Raw genomic sequence first — 18,288 nt, forward strand, 5'->3', positions numbered from 1 at the left:
AAAAAAAAAAAGCCCATTCCCTGCCCTGACCTAAATCCACAGTGTCAGGGTAATAGATGAGTAAGAAGGCAACTTTATCACAGTATCACAAATACCATGTTAGCAATATATACATGTGGTTAATGGATACACTTAGAAGGGTACTTAACCCAACTTCAGGAGAGAATGCATGATCTAAGTCTTAAAGCATATATATAGATTTCAGTCAGTAAACAAAAAGTGTAGACAATTGAGAAGGCGGAAAGGCCCAAAAGCAAGAAAGAGCAGCATGAAACTTAACTGGGCTAAAACTCAGTATGCTACCAGGCAAGGTGGAAGATGAAATGGCAGAAGTTAGCTGTGGTCACTTTGAGAAGGGCCTTAACTTTAATGGGTGCTGTTGAAAAGAGTTTCAGTAGACAGTGAGTTACCTGATCAAATTTGCATTTTATGACATGAAACTGGTCATAGCTGGGTGAATAGACTAGAAGGGGACAAAACTGGAGCAGAGTAACCCAATGTAGGCTTGTTCTACTAATCCAGGTGATAGAAAATCAGGCCATTGCTATATATTGCTACTTATTGCCACTTGCTGTCCAGAGGGCTTATACCAATTTATACCATCTACATGCAGGGGAAAAAAGACGGGAAGAGATTTTCTCATGATACATAGAATTATTGGTGTCTTTTGCTTTCTTCTTAATACCCTATTTTTTCAAAGTTTGTATGATAGATATTGCTTTTATAATCAGAAAAGGAAATAATACAAAAGATTTTATTCTTCAAATCAGAACTTGTATTTTCATAGAAAACAAAGACTCAAAATAATGAATTTTTAATGACATCAGGAGAGCTGGACGTAACAGTGTCAGAGGTCGCCTTTAAGAAACAGTAAACAGGGAGGGCTTCCCTGGGGGCTCAGACAGTAAAGAATCTGCCTGCAATGTGGGAGACCTGGGTTCGATTCCTGGGTTGGGAAGAGCCCCTGGAGGAGGGCATGGCAACCCACTTCAGTATTCTTGCTTGGAGAATCCCCATGGACAGAGGAACCTGGCAGGTCTGTCCATGGGGTTGCAAAGAGTCAGACATGACTGAGCAACTAAGCACACAGCACACAAACAGGGAAGGTAGGTGGAGATGCAGACTAAAGGTGCATAGAGCCATCATGGAGTACTTAGGAAAATCTAGCTGAGAGGGAAAATGAAGACCCAAACTCAGGCAGGGCCACTGGACAAGGAATGTTATTCCTCTGTAACTTCTTTATTCCTTGTAATAAAATGCTAATCTTGGGTTGAATGAGATGTCATTTAAAACATTCCAAGAAGCTTTTCAAAAGCCTTTTACAATTATCAAATGAGATTATAATGTAGAGTTGCGTTTTTATCATTTTCCCACAAACTCAGAGTGAACTTGAGAAGCTGACAGCCCTGAGATCTTTGTCTTCTCTCAGCCGAACTTTACCTTCTGATGAAACCACAGAATCATTCATTCACAGCCACATAGCAGACATTGTGCATCTGCTAAGTGTAAGTATTCTGACCTTATCCCAGATTATTGTCACCATGCAAATTCTATGACAACAAAATTTTTAGTGGCTGCATCTATGTTATCAATTCCCTCAACTTCTTTTTCATATTAGTATTTCTGCATAGAGGAGAAATACCCAAGGTACTCCACTAAGATAATCAGCCTTGAAAACCAATTAAAAGAGCAGCAGTAAGGGAAGGAACAGCATTTAAATAAGCGAGCAGTAGTTCTGAGGCAGATTCTATAATCAAATGCCTAGTTCAGTGCCACTTCTGCCTCTTTCTAGCTGTGAGACTTCGGAAAAGTACTGCACTTCTCCGTGCCTTAGTATTCTCATCTATTAAATGAGAATAGCTGTATCTATTGGAGTGGCCAAAAATTTTGTTTGGATTTTTCCATACGATGTTATGAAGTTTTTGGCCAACCCAGTACTTTACATAGCTACTGAGAGCATTAAATAAATAAATGCCGGCCACAGAACACAGTACCTAACACATATTTTGCATTTGAGAAACATGGTGGTATCCTTTTTATTGTTGTCCTGTTTTTATTTAACTCTAGCCATACTCTGCCACTAACTCATTCATGCATTGCCTTGCTAAGTACTTGACAGTTCCAGACAGTATCCTAGGAACTGAGGCCACAAAGATATAATCTCTGTTCCTGCAGCCAATCAAGTGTCACAGAGACTATAACAAAAGTTTAAATAAGTCTAGTAAGGGCACAGAGGAGTAAGTGAGTGGTCTGTTCCATGTCAAAGGATCCAGATGCACTTAGACAAGCACTTAACTTTAAAAAAATTTTTTTAATTGAAGGAAAATTGCTTTACAGAATTTTGTGATTTTCTGTCATACATCAACAAGAATCAGCCGTAGGTACACCTGTAGGTGCACAGATTTGTAAGGCTGATTAGATTGATGATTAGTTTTCAGAACTGAAGGCTAACCTGCTAACGGGTGTGTTAAGTGGTAGGCGTGGTAAAGAATCCACCTTTCAGTTCAGGAGACACAGGAGACATGGGTTCAATCCCTGGGTTGAGAAGGTCCCCTGGAGAAGGAGATGGCAACCCACTCCAGTATTCTTGCTTGAGAAATCCCATGGACAGAGGATCCTGGCAGGCTACAGTCCATGGGGAACCAAAGGGCCAGACACAACTGAGTGAGTGAGGCCATAGGCACGCCAGACTATATCAAAGATCTTCTGTACCCAGAACATTGTGGTGCTGGTTATTCCTTGCCCTTCAAGAGTTTACAGTTTGGAAGTGACTACACCTCATAAGTAGGTTGAGAAAAATTCCAAGTAATACATTATGTAGAACAGAATGATATGATGCAGATTTAAGGGTGAGTGAAGGTTTTTACTTGGCTCTGCTCCATGCAAAGAGAGTTATATGCAGCCATAGGACTCAGCCAAAATGGCATGATTCCACAGTCCCACGTCTACAAAAATTGGCAGCAGTGGGTTGACACATAGTTCAACCAGTCAGCTCAGAAGATCCACAAGCTGAATCCACAAGCACGCTGAATTTCCCCATGCTTTGCACCTGAACCTGTCCAGCCAGTAGCAAAATACCTACTGTCAGGCATCAACCCAAGTTTGAGCTGGCAAGGGGTTCAGCCTCGAAGAGTTAAGGAGAGTCAATGTCCACCAGAAAACTCCAGGGGTCAGGACATCATTGTTCAAGACCATGTGCAGGAGCTAAAAGAGTGTTGCTTCCAACAACCAAGAGGAGAGGCAGCTCTGAGAAGAAAACCAGGGTCATTCTAAAGAAAGAGGTTTATGGGATTTTCCAGTCTTTCTCTTGATCCATGACAAAGCATGGCTTTTCAGTATCCAAATAAAAAGAGCAAAGGAAGCTGAGAGTAGAATATGGAAAAGAAGGGGGAAAAGAATCTGTTACAGTACTTCACCAGAGAAGATTTACAAATAAGCACATGAAAACATGTTCCATCACTGTGATTAGGAAAAAGCAAATTACAACCACAAGAGGGACTTCCCTGGAGGTCCAGTGGCTAAGATGCCACATTCCTAATGTAGGGTGCTTCGGTTCAATCCCTGTTCAGGGAACTAGATCCCACAAGCTGCAACTAAGAGTCTACATGCCGCAACTGAGACCCAGCACAGCCAAATAAAGAAATAATACACATTTTAAAAAAAACCACAATGATATGCAACTTTATACCAACTAGACTGGCTAAAATAAAAAGAAAGGTGGTACCAAATGTTAGTGAGGAGGATGTGGCACAACTAAGACTCTCATGTACCCCACAGCCATTTTGGAAAACTGGCAGTTTCTTAAAAAGTTAAACATATACTTACCATATGACCCAGCAATTCCATTCCTGGGTAAAATGAAGCATATGTCCATACAATGACTTGTACGCCAGTGTTTTATAGCAGCTCTATTTGTAGAAACTAAACACTGGAGACAACCCAAAGATCCATCAACAGGTGAGTGGATCAACCAGTTTTGGTATATCCATACAATGGAATACTACTCAGCAACGAAAATGGATGAACTGTTAATATATTGTACAGCTTGGATGAATCTCAAAATAATTATACTAAGTGAAGGAAGCCAGATAGAGAATATACTCTGTGATTCCATTTACATGAAATTCTGGAAAATTAAGATTATCTATAGTGATATCACATCAGTGCTTTCCTGGAGGTGGGAGTAGAGTGGGGACAGGCAGGAGGGAGAATTTACAAGGTAGCACAAGAGAACTTTTGGGAGTGATCCATATCCTGATTGTGGTGTTGATTCCATGCATACATAACCTATGTTCAGAATCATTAAACTATACACTTTAAATATGTACAGTTTATTGTATGTCTGTTACTTCAAAATCAAAAAAGATGTAAACAATATGTGGAGAACTTTAATAGAAAAGAGAAGAACTACAGTGACAATTGGGATATAAAGTAATGACAAGATTTGAGTGAAATTGATCCAGATAGATCTCCTGAGCTAATCTTAAAAGGAAGTGATAAATAGGGTTGAAAGAAAGAACCAGTGAGTAGGGACTTTGAGGGGTAAATTGGGATCTGGCTATGTGAAGTAGTAATTCTGAGTTATGGCAGAATTATTCATAACCCTGGGGGCTTCTCTCCTGGGATGCAGGCTAACTTGCCTCATAGGCATTTGGGATCTTAGTTCTCCCACCCGTGTCCCCTGCATTGCAAGGTGGATTCCTAACCAGTGGATAACCAGAAACGTCCTCCTGTTGCAGAATTTTAAAGTAGCTGGACTTGTCCATAATGCCTCTTAGTTTTCCTCTGGCAGCTTGGGACTCCACCCTAATTCTGCCTTGAGGTCCTCCACAAAACCCTACTACTAGGTCATCTGGTAAAGGGTATACTCAACATTGAAAAAGCACTGTGTTACTTGAGCAGCAAGGTAAGAAATGGGTGAGAATGATGTTTTAGGAAGACTCTTCTATGATATGAATAATGCATGCTGAAGGAGTATGGAGGACAGGCAGTTCACAAGACTGAACTAACAAGAAAATAATCTGTCCTGTTGTCCAAGTGAGAGTTTGAGCTCCCTGAAGCAGAAGGATGGAGAAGAAAGGGACCTGTTTTAGGAATTAAAGGACATAGTTTCTAGTTCTAGTTCTGTCAAGCACAACCTTTGTGATTTTAGACAAACCACTTTGCTTCTCTGAACCTCTAGCTCCACTTGGAAAATGGAGATAGTAATATCTGTATGGCTTTCATTAAGACCTTTGAAACAAATGTCTCATTTTGTTAAGATTGGTTAAGATTCTTCTTGAGGCGAGCAATGAAGATCAACTCTGGCTCACTTATGTTAAAAACAAAGGGATGGGGACTTCCCTGGTGGTCCAGTGGCCTCCCCTTCCCAATGCAAGGAGCCCGGGTTCAACCTGGTCAGGGAACTGGATCCCACATGCCACAACTAAGAGTTCTCATGCCACAACAAAGACCTGGAACAGCCAAATGATTACATATAGAATTAAAACCAACAAAGGATGCTGGAATATCTCGCTTAGAGCCTAAGGAAGATGTTTACCTATCAAGCCTCCAAAAAAGCCCATTCCAGGACACCTCCAGGAGTCTCAAAGGCAGGGAATGCTCTGCCATCACTATGACCCTAACCTCTCGCAGCTCCCAATCTGTCCGTGTTGGTCAGTCCTTAATTCCACAATCCGAGGGAGAGAGTCTGCTTGGCCCAGGCTGGGTCTCTTCTCCACTCCTGCATCAATCGGGCGTGTCAGGGGGCAGCATGGTATCATGATGCCATGACTTCTGGGCATCCCTCCCTCCCTGTGTATTAGAGGCAGCTCCCAGAGAAAGGGTGAGTGCTATGATTTGGATAGTCACCCTGGGAGGTCCCTGCTACACAAATACTTTACAATCAAAAAGCCTCTCAGCTTCTGATTCCACATAGTGGTTAGCATAATTGTGAATATATAATAAGCCATTCATACCTTACTGATTTAAAAAAACAAAAGACATACTGGGTGAAGTAAGTTAGAGAAAGACAAAAGATACAATATCACTTATATGTGGAATCTATAAAAGAATACAGATTAACTTATTTAAAAAACAGAAGTAGAATCGCAGATACAGAAAACAAACTTATGGTATCAGAGGGTAAAAGGGAAGAGAGATAAATTGGAAAATTGAGGTTGACATATATAACTATATAAAATAGATAACTATTAAGAACCTACTGAGGGAATTCTACTCAATACTCTGTAATGAGCTTTATGCGAAAAGGTGGAGATATATATGTGTGTGTGTGTGTGTGTGTGTGTGTATAAGTGATTCACTTTGCTGTAAACCTGAAACTAACACAACACTATAAATCAACTATTCTCCAATAAAAAAAATTTTTTTAAAGATTATTCTGACAGAAGTGGTCAGGTATATTGAAATCAGAACTGCAGGCCTGGAGTTTTAGCTAAAAAGCACTGCCTTCATCCACGTGGGAGTGGCTACAGGAATATGTAGGAATATGGGTACCGGGATGGAGAGTCAGAATCTGTGCAAAGCAGGAAGGGGCTATCACTGTGACAGATTGGACATGGGAAGTAAAGAGAGGAAAAAAACCACAAATTGTCTCTCTTACGAGCCTGGGAAAGGATGCTGTCCTCAGTAATTGGAGGCAGAGAAGTGTTGTCCTTTGCATGGGAGAATGATGAGCTCACCTCTTAACATCCAAATGCCAGGCTGTCCCTGTGACCTTAGTGATGATGCTCTTGAGAGACGTAAATCGGAGTGAGTAGAGGCCGACTGTCAGCCTGAAGGCCAAGTCTGATGCTTTGTTCCTTCCAGACTGTGAACCATACAAATAAGTAAGAAAGCTCCATGAGGAAATCAGAAAGAACAAGTAGTCCATCTGCAAGATCTGACCAGAGTTGGAAAGTGAGACGAGAAAAGAGAAAGAGATAACTCAGAGAAGGGCACAAAAAAGAGCCCAGGCATGTTTGTTGAGCACTGCCTCCTGGGCACCGTCCTAAGTTCTAAATGAGATCTTTTGGGTGGCAGGCAAGAGAAACCTAAAAGGGAAGATCTATTCTTAGGATCACTGCATGCTGCCTAGAATCCTGTAATAGGAAGAGCATCTTGCTCCAGAAAGGAAATGAAACCGCACACACACACAAAAATTTCCTCATGCCCAGTGCGAACATTCCACCTCTTTCCTCCTTTGTGTGCATTTCCATCTCCCTCCCTCTCCCTCCTCCTTCCCTTTCCTCTCCCCCCTCCCACTTCTTTCCTGTCAAAATTTGCTCTTTTGGTTACCCAATCCATAGGGCAGTGCTCCCAAATTTTTAGTTTTCTCCTTTCATAGACCAGCCAGACAGAGATTGAGGCTCCTTGTCTCAGTTCAGCATTCCTAAGAGAGAGAATATAGTGAGTTGACCTTGTGGTGTGTACTCCTAGACAGACGAGTTGTGGTTAATAGAAGAAAATGACTTAGCAGAAACATGGCTGTGTGCGGACTTCCCTGGTGGTCCAGAGGCTAAGACTCCACGCTTCCAATGCAAGGGACACAGTTGGATCCCTGGTCAGGGAACTAGACCCCACATGTCACAACTAAGGATCCTGCATGCTGCAACTAAAGATCTTGCGTGACACAATGAAGATCGAAAACCATGCTTGAGGCAGCTAAGACCTGGCACAGCCGAATACATGAATATTAAAGAAACGCGGCTGTGGAACACCCACTGTTGATGGCCGAAGGCAGTTGCCAGAGAGGCTGGGTAGACGGTCCCATAAGGAGGCCCCTACATCCGTTCACATCTGCTCTTCAGCTCAACTCCCTGAGAAAGAGCTCATCTTCTCCATCTGGATAAGGAAACTCAGGCACAGGAAAGTTCAATATGACACACAGGGTCACAGAGAGCAAGAGAGTCAGAACCAGTGCTCAAACCCAGGTGTATCAGCTCCAGAGCCTCTTTTTTCCTACCACTCTGCAGGTTTATTCAGTAGTGCAAAGCTGCTTTCCCTCTGCCAGTTTGGAATCCGTGAAGTTATTTGTTTTCCAGAACAAGCAACTTAGAATAAGATTAGGCACTAGACTAGAGATGGCTGGCTTAGTAGCAAGAAGAGTTAGGAAGCCTAAACTGGAAATAATCACTGCTGCTGCTGCTGCTAAGTCGCTTCAGTTGTGTCCGACTCTGTGCGACCCCATAGACGGCAACCTACCAGACTCCCCTGTCCCTGGGATTCTCCAGGCAAGAACACTGGACTGGGTTGCCATTTTCTTCTCCAATGCATGAAAGTGAAAAGTGAAAGTGAAGTCGCTCAGTCGTGTCCGATCCTCAGCGACCCCATGGACTGCAGCCTTCCAGGCTCCACTGTCCATGGGATTTTCCAGGCAAGAGTACTGGAGTGGGGTGCCATTGCCTTCTCTGGGAAATAATCACTAGTCATGAAAATAGTGACTAACAGACACTATCTCACAGTTACTGCTGCTGCTGCTGCTAAGTCACTTCAGTTGTGTCCAACTCTGTGCGACCCCATAGATGGCAACCTACCAGACTCCCCTGTCCCTGGGATTCTCCAGGCAAGAACACTGGAGTGGGTTGCCATTTCCTTCTCCAATGCATGAAAGTGAAAACTCAAAGTGAAGTCACTCAGTCGTGTCCGACTCTTAGCGACCCCATGGACTGCAGCCTACCAGGCTCCTCTGTCCATGGGATTTTCCAGGCAAGAGTTCTGGAGTGGGTTGCCATTGCCTTCTCTGCACAGTTACTGAGGGCTACTGAGTATTATGGGCTTCCCAGTTGGCTCAGTGGGTAAAGAATCCACCTGCAACGCAGGAGATGTGGGTTTGATCGCAGGGTTGGGAAGATCCCCTGGAGGAGGGCATGGCAACCCACTCCAGTATTCTTGCCTGGAAAATCCCATGGACAGAGATCCCTGATGGGCTACAGTCTGTAGGGTTGCAAAGAGTTGGACACGACTGAAGCGACTGAGCACACATGCACTGAGTATTATGAATTAGCTCATTTAATTCTCACAACCAACTTATGAAGATAAATAGTACTGTTACCTTGTTTTGCAGATAAGGAAACTGAGGTACAGGCAGGTATCCACTCAAACAGCTAGTAAGAGGCAAAGCCAGGCCTCAGAGACTAAACTCCTAGCCTGGCCACAGTCCTGCTGCCAGCCCGGTGGAACCCAGGAGCAGGCCCGCCAGAGGACCTGCCGTGGTTATTCCAGGCCGTCCACGTCTCCTGCCATCTGGCCTAATGGCTCTGCCTGTTCTCGACTCTCTAAAGTTCTTTCCCTCTCACTGCAGACACTGGTAGAGGAGGAGCCCCTGCAGTCTCTCTTCAGCCCTGTGCTCCAGGAGGTCTTTATCACCATCACTGACTTCAGGTGAGGCCCGCATGCCCCCTATGCATGCATCTTGCTTCCTCATTCAGGGCCAGTGCCAGAGCCAACAGACGTGCTTCCTATTTTTAACTCCTGAAAACTATTTAGAAAGAGAAGGGGAAGTCAGATCCATGTTTCTGTGTAAGAAGTTGGCTTTCGTGTGTGCTCCCATCTGTATCTCAAAGACCCACTAGAACCTCTGTGGAGCTCAGTTGTGTCCAGAGTATATTCAGTATAAAGGTATTCCCATATATGCTTCATGACAGCAGAAGTCCATGGCCTGAGAAATTTGGAAGGGCTGTCTGCTATTTACCTCTCTTAGAGATTAGTACGGCACATTAACTGATTAAAGGTCCCAAGAAGTCCTGTAGTTAAAAGGTTTTTAAACTTGGGTCCGCCTACCAGTCCCCAAACTCAAAACCAAAAACTAACAAGCATTCAGCACAACACACTTTGGAAAATTGTGGTTTGTTGTATCAGACTGTAGCTGGCTTCCTTCTGTGGTTGAACTGAAGGAAAGCCTGAGGAGTCACTCTTGTGGGTTGGGGAGGGAAAGGAAGGGACCAGGTTGGAGGCTCTGAGCCTGAAACTCCTCCTCTTAACCTTTTCGAGGTTTGTCCAGACAGACTGACAAGTGTGCCATTGGTCTCCTCCATTAGAATGATATACCAAGCAGTTTCTCCTTCTCTTTGGGGTCACTTGGATTCCTGCTTATCAACATCAAATCAGATTCTTCCCAGCTAGTTATTCCCAAACTGTCTTTTTTTTAGTTGCCAAGATGTCTGCTTGCTGTTTGGTTCTGAAGATCGAGCTGACCTGTTCAGTCTTGTCACCAAAAGTGTAATCGCTCTGCCCTCTATCAAGACCCTTATCCATCCGCAGGAAATCATGCCAGGTGGATCCTGCAATTCAGAGGTAACTCACACCTTGCCAGAGTAACTCACCAGCCACAGGGTCAGCTGATCTTGGCTTTTTGAAAGTACATTCGATTTTTTGGAACTCACCAAAAACTATTTAAGCAAAGTCTGGTGAATAAAATGGGTGGCGCAGCCAGGTGGCGCAGTTGGCAAAGAATCTGCTTGCCAGTGCAGGAGACGAATAAAATAGGTTGTTAAATAGTTTTGTTTTTTTTTAATCCCACTTTATTTTGTTTTCTTCCCTTCATTCCTTCTTTTCCTGCGCTTGGCTTTACAATAAGACGGGAACGTTATATGCCTAGTTTTTCAATAACATGGGAAAACCAAATGAACTTGTTGGCCAGCCCTATGCATCAGGTGCCAGAGAGAGGCTTCCTGATGAGGTGACAGTTGCAGAGAGGGCATGTCAACATCTCTGTAAGAAAAGCTTTCAAGCAGAGAAAAGAGGAAGGGAAGGGCCAAGGCTGGATTTCCTTCTGCAGCTGGTAAACTGGAAGGTGAAGCAGTTGCCAAAGGGGACTTTGTTCTCTGGGTTTTAAGGTATCAGAAAGGCTCACAAGTCAAGCTTTAAAAGTATGTTGATAACCTGTAAGTAGTTCTCACATGTAGTGAGAATCAGTTAACTGGGTTCCTGGTAAGGCTGAGATGTCCATTTGAAATGAAGATTTATTGTTTCACCTCGAGTCACATACTGCCTGCGAGTGCTTTACGCAAAGGTCCTTTACCTTTGAGTAAGGTCTAAGATAACCAGGAGAGCCTTAAAGTGTGCAGTGTGGGAGAGCTTCCCGCGGGGTCCTCACTAACCCTGTGCCTTTGCAGTATCTCTACAGGCGGACGTTCCAGGCGTTCGTTGAGATGCTCCAGAGTTTGGTGATAAAAGACCGACATTTGGAAAATCTTGACATCATTTTTAAGGTAAACAAGATATCAGGAGAGAATGGGTAACTATTCCTATTAACTGGTGAAAGTGGAAGGAAAAAATTTGGAAAGGTTAAGTTTTAGGAGGCAACGTAATAGGCGAGTATGGGCTTCCCTGGTGGCTCAGACGGTAAAGAATCTGCCTGCAATTCAAGAGACACAGGTTTGATCTCTGGGTCAGGAAGATCCCCTGGAGTAGAAAATGGCAACCTACTCCAGTATTCTTAGCTGGAAAATTCCACAGGCAGAAGAGTCTGGAGGGCTACAGTCCATGGGGTCGAAAATAGTCAGACGCAACTGAGGAACTAACACTTTCACTTACTGTAATAGGTGAGTATCAGCTCTGCATGTTAAGTCAGACTTGGGTTCAAATTCTGACTCTCTGCCATTCATTGGTTACATACATTCAGCAAGGAATTTAATCTTGCAGTCTTCACCTTTTTAAAATACTCATCTATGTATTTATGGCTGCACTGTTCTTCAAAAGCACAGGCTTCTTCCAGTTGTGGTGAGCGGGTCTGCTCTGCAGTGCATGGGCTGCTCATTGAGGTGGCTTCTCTATTTGCGAAGCACAGGCTCTAGGTACATGGACTCAATAGTTGTGGCACACGGGCCTAGTTGCCTCAAGGCATGTCAGATCTTCCAGGATCAAACCTGTCCCCTGTGTTGGCAGGCGGGTTCTTAACCACTGGACCACCAAGGAGGTCTGTCTTCTCACCTTTAAATGGAGATAATAATTATTATGAGTATTGAATAAATGGCCTTCAAAAATGGTTTAAATGCTTGCTATAATTATTCCTTAAATTATTTTTGCTCATTACTATAGAAGGGCTTCAATCAGTGATCAAGAGAACAGAGTCAGCCTCGTGAAGGAGTAAATAGGCAGCTGCCTACCAGGCAAGGTTGTTCATAGCCACCTGCCATCACCTGTACCCGTTCCAGTAGCTGCCATTCCACCAATAGAGTTTACTCATTGGAGTGCATTCACTGCAGTTCAAGCGTCTTACTCTCTTTCTTCTTTTTAAGATGCAGCTATTCTAGAAAGGGATACCCTTTAAATTATTATTAATCATTTGTGCCTTTATGCAAATGGATACTAATCTTTGCCACAACAGACCTTAATGTTATTTTTCATGCTTGTGCTCAGTCACGTCCAACTCTTTGTGACTCTGTGGACCGTACCTGTCAGGCTCCTCTGTCCATGGGATTTTTCCAGCAAGAATACTAGAGTGAGTCGCCATCTCCTCCTCCAAGGGATCTTGCCAACCCAGGGCTTGATCCAGTCTCCTACGTCTCCAGCATTGGCAGGCGGGTTCTTTAGCACTGAGCCACCTGGGAAGCCAGACGTTATTTCTCATCCTCCTTCTATTTATACATCAACACTCCAGCCACGTTGGGTTTCTCTCATTTACCTGGTTGTGCCTTGTACCTTCCTGCCTTCCTAGCTTAATTCAAGCCATTTCTTCTACCTGAAATGCCACTCTTTCTGTGAAGTTCCTCCTCCATGAATCCTTCCCTGACTGTTTCAGGCAGATACAATTTCCCATTCTCAGTTCAGTTCAGTTCAGTTGCTCAGTCGTGTCCAACTCTTTGTGACCCCATGGATTGAAGCACACCAGGCCTCCCTGTCCATCGCCAATTCCTGGAGTTTACTCAAACTCATGTCCATTGAGTCAGCGATGCCATCCAACCATCTCATCCTCTGTTGTCCCCTTCTCCTCCTGCCTTCAATCGTTCGCAGCATCAGGGTCTTTTCAAATGAGTCAGTTCTTCGCACCAGGTGGCCAAAGTATTGGAGTTTCACCTTTACCATCAGTCCTTCCAATGGACACCCAGGACTGATCTCCTTTAGGAAGGACTGGTTGGATCTCCTTGCAGTCCAAGGGACTCTCAAGAGTCTTCTCCAATACCATAGTTCAAAAGCATCAATTCTTCAGTGTTCATCCTTCTTTATAGTTCAACTCTCACATCCATACGTGACCACTGGAAAAACCATAGCTTTGACTAGACAGACCTTTGTTGGCAAAGTAATGTCTCTGCTTTTTAATATGCTGTCTAGGTTGGTCATAACTTTTCTTCCAAGGAGCAAACATCTTTTAAGTTCACAGCTGCAGTCACCATCTTCAGTGATTTTGGGGCTCAAAAATAAGGTCTGTCACTGTTTCCTTATCTATTTGCCATGAAGTGATGGGACCAGATGCCATGATCTTAGTTCTCTGAATGTTGAGTTTTAAGCCAGCTTTTTCACTCTCTTCTTTCACTTTCATCAAGAGGCTCTTTGGTTCCTCTTCACTTTCTGCCATAAGGGTGGTATCATCTGCATGTCTGAGGCTATTGATATTTCTGCCGGCAATCTTGATTCCAGCTTGTGCTTCATCCAGCCCAGTGTTTCTCATGGTGTACTCTGTATAGAAGTTAAATAAGCAGAGTGACAATATACAACCTTGACATACTCCTTTCCCTATTTAGAACCAGTCTGTTGTTCCATGTCCAGTTCTAACTGTCGCTTCCTGACCTCCATACAGATTTCTCAAGAGGCAGGTCAGGTGGTCTGGTATTCCCATCTCTTGAAGAATTTTCCAGTTTGTTGTGATCCACACAGTCAAAGGCTTTAGCATAGTCAATAAAGCAGAAGTAGATGTTTTTCTGGAACTCTCTTGCTTTTTCGATGATCCAACAGATGTTGGCAATTTAATCTCTGGTTGCTCTGCCTTTTTTAAAACCAGCTTGAACATCTGGAAGTTCACAGTTCATGTACTGTTGAAGCCTGGCTTGGAGAATTTTGAGCATTACTTTAGTAGCGTGTGAGATGAGTGTAAATGTATGGTAGTTTGAGCATTCTTTGGCATTGCCTTTCTTTGGGATTGGAATGAAAACTGACCTCTTCCAGTCCTGTGGCCACTGCTGAGTTTTCCAAATTTGCTGACATATTGAGTGCAACACTTTCACAGCATCATCTTATAGGATTTGAAATAGCTCAACTGGCATTCCTTCACCTCCACTAGCTTTGTTCATAGTGATGCTTCCTAAGGGCCACTTGACTTTGCATTCCAGGATGTCTGGCTCTAAGTTGGTGATTCAGGCAGATGCAATTTCCCATCCTCAAAGCTCCTTAATAGCAGCATATCATTGCTTTTCTTTCTTTCTTAAATAGATTTCATAAGGCTAAAAACATACAGAAGTAGAGAATAAATAATTGAGGAAAGTTGGATGAAGAGAAAATCAAGTCTAGAATATAAGCACCGGTAGAAGCTGGACCACCTGACTCCCTAGGTCTTTGTGGTGGTTTGTCATCCCACTACTTTCATTTGCAACCAGAACTGGTTTGTCATTTAAGAAAATGTTTTCAGATGTGGTAGTGACATGTGGCAGACTTCCCAGAAGGCACAGTGTTAGGCCGGTGCAAGAGAGACAGGAGATGAGGGTTCAGTTCGTGGATTGGGACGATCTCATAGAGCAGGAAATGGCAATCCACTCCAGTATTCTTGTCTGGAAAGTTCCACGACCTGAGGAGTCTGGCAGGCCACAGTCCATGGAGTCGCATGGAGTTGGACATGACTTAGCGACTGAGCGTGCATGCACAGAGTTATATGTGAGACTTTTCCCTCCACACTTCTTCTAAAAGAATATGGTGTTATCATAGATCTTCCTGATAAACCATTTTTTTAAATGTAAAAAGTTAGTTTCAAGTTTTCCATTTATACTCTGTAAAAGCAAATTGAATGCCTCCTGTTATGCATATATATCTTAAGTGATAAGATTTTCTAGGATTATAATAGAAAACCAGTTCTATCAGAAAGTCTTTGAGTACCTATTAGAGAAATTAAACAATGTTAGTAAAATATGAGCTCGTGACTTTTGGGTTATTTTCCTAGATCAAGCTGCTTAACCATTTATTTTTCACAGCACATGGATCCCTGGTTACGGTCAGACAAAGACCATGAACGGGAACGGGCCACAGCCAGCATGACTCAAGTTCTGAAGTGTTTATTCAAACATCTCAGCCTGCAAGTAAGTTGACCTCCAGTTGAAGATGAAGGACCCAGAGCTATCCTTTGAACTGCCCAGTTCCCCTCCTGTTTATGGCTCTCCAGACTGGTGCCTTCTTGATGCTCATGTAAGAACATTTGGCATTATTCACTTATCTGCTCCTCTCCCGTAAGTGAGCGGCTTGAGGCCAGGTACTGTGTTTAGTAATCTTGCATACCCAAGGGGATGCACAAGAGTTTGAAGCAGTAAAGTGTAGCAGGCAAATATAAGTATGTAAGTCAATTTAAAGATCTCCCAGCATCTCAGAGAAAATGGTTGTACAATACCTCCTCTCTTTTCCCTTTTGCATTCTCACTTTCCAGTTGTTCTGAATTCTCTCCCATAATTCCTAAAAAGAATTCCCCAAACTCAGATCCTCTTTCCTGATCTGTTCCTTTTTGTCATCTACAAAATCTCTTTCTTCTTTCCTCAGTAGATCTTCTCCACACTGGAGTCTCTTCTGTTCTCCATCCACCATTTCTCCAATCTGCATAGTAAGGCCCAGGAATTGGAAGAGAAGCTGGGGGAGAGTCGGAATAGTAGGTCTTTATGAGAATTCCTCAGAGAACTTAGCATTCATGTGACTATTCTAACAGTCAAAAGGACAGCGTGCCACTACCTTTCTCATTTCTCCCTTTGAAAACACATCCAAACTTGCCACCTCCTTACTGAAGCTCAGCCCCTCAAATGATGGAACTTCCCTGGTTCTCTGTTTGGTCGATGAGAGCACATGACTTCTGGCTCACTGACCACCTTATTATTCTGTGCTCACTGGCTACCCTATTGTCTGACCACATGCATGCTTCTTCCTCAAACTCTAATTTTGGCTGCAGACTAAAGACAAGAGTTTCAAATGACTTCTTCCTATGCATAATCTCCCTCTAGGCTCGGCGGAACCTCCTCAGCATTTTCTTCCTGGCAAGAATTGCCAACGTAAGGGTGCTTAACTTAGGTGCCTGAGGGGTCTGTGAACGTCCGGAAAGTTCTATGCAGAATTTTGTGTGGTGCAGTCTCCTGGACTTTTCTGAGGAAGGTTCACTGTTTGTGTCCGCAGTGCCAGCCCCAGTGCCTTGTCCATAAGTGCTATGGTCATAACCAGTACCTGGCACATAATGGATACTCAGTGTTTGTTGATTGAAAGAATGAACATATTATCAGAGAATGAAAGATCTTACACAGTTTGCATATGTGTTTCTCTGTTTAGTGTACATAGGTTGTAGAAGCTGTTGTTTCCACTATCTCAATGTATTTTTCTGAAAAGCCACAGTGGAAATTTCTTTCTGCCTCAATCCTAGGAACAGTCGTGCTGCCTCTGTATGGCTATTTGCTTCTTGCTTCATGGACAGTGTGAATCCTATTAGGTGCGTTCCTCTGTGTGAAGCCTGAGAAAGTTTGAAGCCTAGCTCTGTGGCCTAGTTTGAGTAAAAGATGATCCTGCATTCTGCATGCTAACAAAACCCTTAACTTCATTTATCTTTTTTGCCTTCATTTTTTTTTAATTGGTTCCACTTGCTTCATTATTTATTTTAAATTATATTTCTTTTTCTGGTAGGTTTTGACCAGCTACTTGACTTTTTTTCCATAATATGGTAAAGTATCTATAAATAAAAATTTTAAATATTGTCAGTTGGTATATCTCAACTTTGTATCTGACTTTTTCAACTTAGCAAACTAGCATATATTCCTGAAAAAAGGGAAGAGTGAAAGTTAGTCACTCAGTTGTGTCTGACTGTTATTCCATGGAGTGCAGACTGCTACACTTCTCTGTCCATGGAATTCTCCAAGCAAGAGTGTTGGAGAGGGGTGCCGTTTCCTTCTCCAGAGGATCTGCCTGACCCAGGTATTGAATCTTCATTGCAGGAAGATTCTTTACCATTTAAACCACCAAGGCTAATTTATTCCCAACTTATTATAAATTCTTGGGATACTTGTTTCCTAATGGTTGTATTCATAATTCTTGTTGTTGTTCAGTCACTCTGTTGTGTCTGACTCTTTGCGACCCCATGAACTACAGCATGCCAGGCTTCCCTGTGCTTCACCCTCTCCCAGAGCTTGATCAAACTCATGTCCAATGAGTAGGTGATGCCATTCAACCATCTCATCCTCTGTCATCCCCTTCTTCTTCTGCCTTCATTATTTCCTAGCATCAGAGTCTTTTGTAATAAGTCAGCTCTTCACATCAGGTAGCCAAGGTATTGGAGTTTCAGCTTCAGCATCAGTCCTTCCGATGAATATTCAGGACTGATTTCCTTTAGTATTGACTGGTTGGATCTCCTTGCTGTCCAGAGGACTCTCAAGAGTCTTCTCCAACACCACAGTTCAAAAGCATCAATCTTTCAGTGTGCAGCCTTCTTTATGGTCCAACTCTTACAGCCGTACATGACCACGGGAAAAACCATAGCTTTGACTACATGGACCTTTGTTGGCAAAGTAATGTCTCTGCTTTTTAATATGCTGTCTAGGTTGGTCATAACTTTTCTTCCAAGGAGCAAGCATCTTTTAATTTCATGGCTGCAATCACCATCTGCAGTGATTTGGGAGCCGAAGAAAGTAAAACCTATCACTGTTTCCATTGTTTCCCCATCTATTTGCCATGAAGTGATGGCACCAGATGCCATGATTTTTGTTTTTTGAATGTTAAGTTTCAAGCCAGCTTTTTCACTCTCTTCTTTCACTTTCATCAAGGGCTCTTTAGTTCCTCTTTGCTTTCTGCCATAAGGGTGGTGTCATCTGCATATCTGAGGTTATTGATATTTCTGCCAGCAATCTTGATTCAAGCTTGTGCTTCATCCAGCCAAGCATTTCACATGATGTGTTCTGCATCATAACTTAAATAAGCAGAGTGACAATATACAGCATTGACGTACTCCTTTCCCTATTTGGAACTGGTCTGTTTTTCCATGTCCAGTTCTAACTGTTGCTTCCTGAACTCCACACAGATTTCTCAAGAGGCAGGTCAGGTGGTCTGGTATTCCCATCTCTTGAAGAATTTTCCAGTTTGTTGTGATCCACACAGTCAAAGGCTTTAGCATAGTCAATAAAGCAGAAGTAGATGTTTTTCTGGAAC

At 43.0% G+C, this 18,288-nt stretch overlaps 1 protein-coding gene across 1 annotated transcript in view; it reads left to right on the top strand.

The window, feature by feature from the left end:
- MROH8 (maestro heat-like repeat family member 8) overlaps positions 1-18,288 on the top strand; it is a 43,439-nt gene that overhangs the window by 12,757 nt on the left and 12,394 nt on the right. The window contains 5 exon segments of the mRNA XM_010829191.1: positions 1,383-1,505; positions 9,281-9,360; positions 10,128-10,272; positions 11,094-11,189; positions 15,099-15,203. Of these exon segments, the coding sequence (XP_010827493.1) occupies positions 1,383-1,505; positions 9,281-9,360; positions 10,128-10,272; positions 11,094-11,189; positions 15,099-15,203 (549 nt within the window).

The sequence above is a fragment of the Bison bison genome, unplaced genomic scaffold (assembly GCF_000754665.1).
Source record: "Bison bison bison isolate TAMUID 2011002044 unplaced genomic scaffold, Bison_UMD1.0 scf7180017864500, whole genome shotgun sequence".
In the NCBI taxonomy this organism is placed as follows: domain Eukaryota; kingdom Metazoa; phylum Chordata; class Mammalia; order Artiodactyla; family Bovidae; genus Bison; species Bison bison.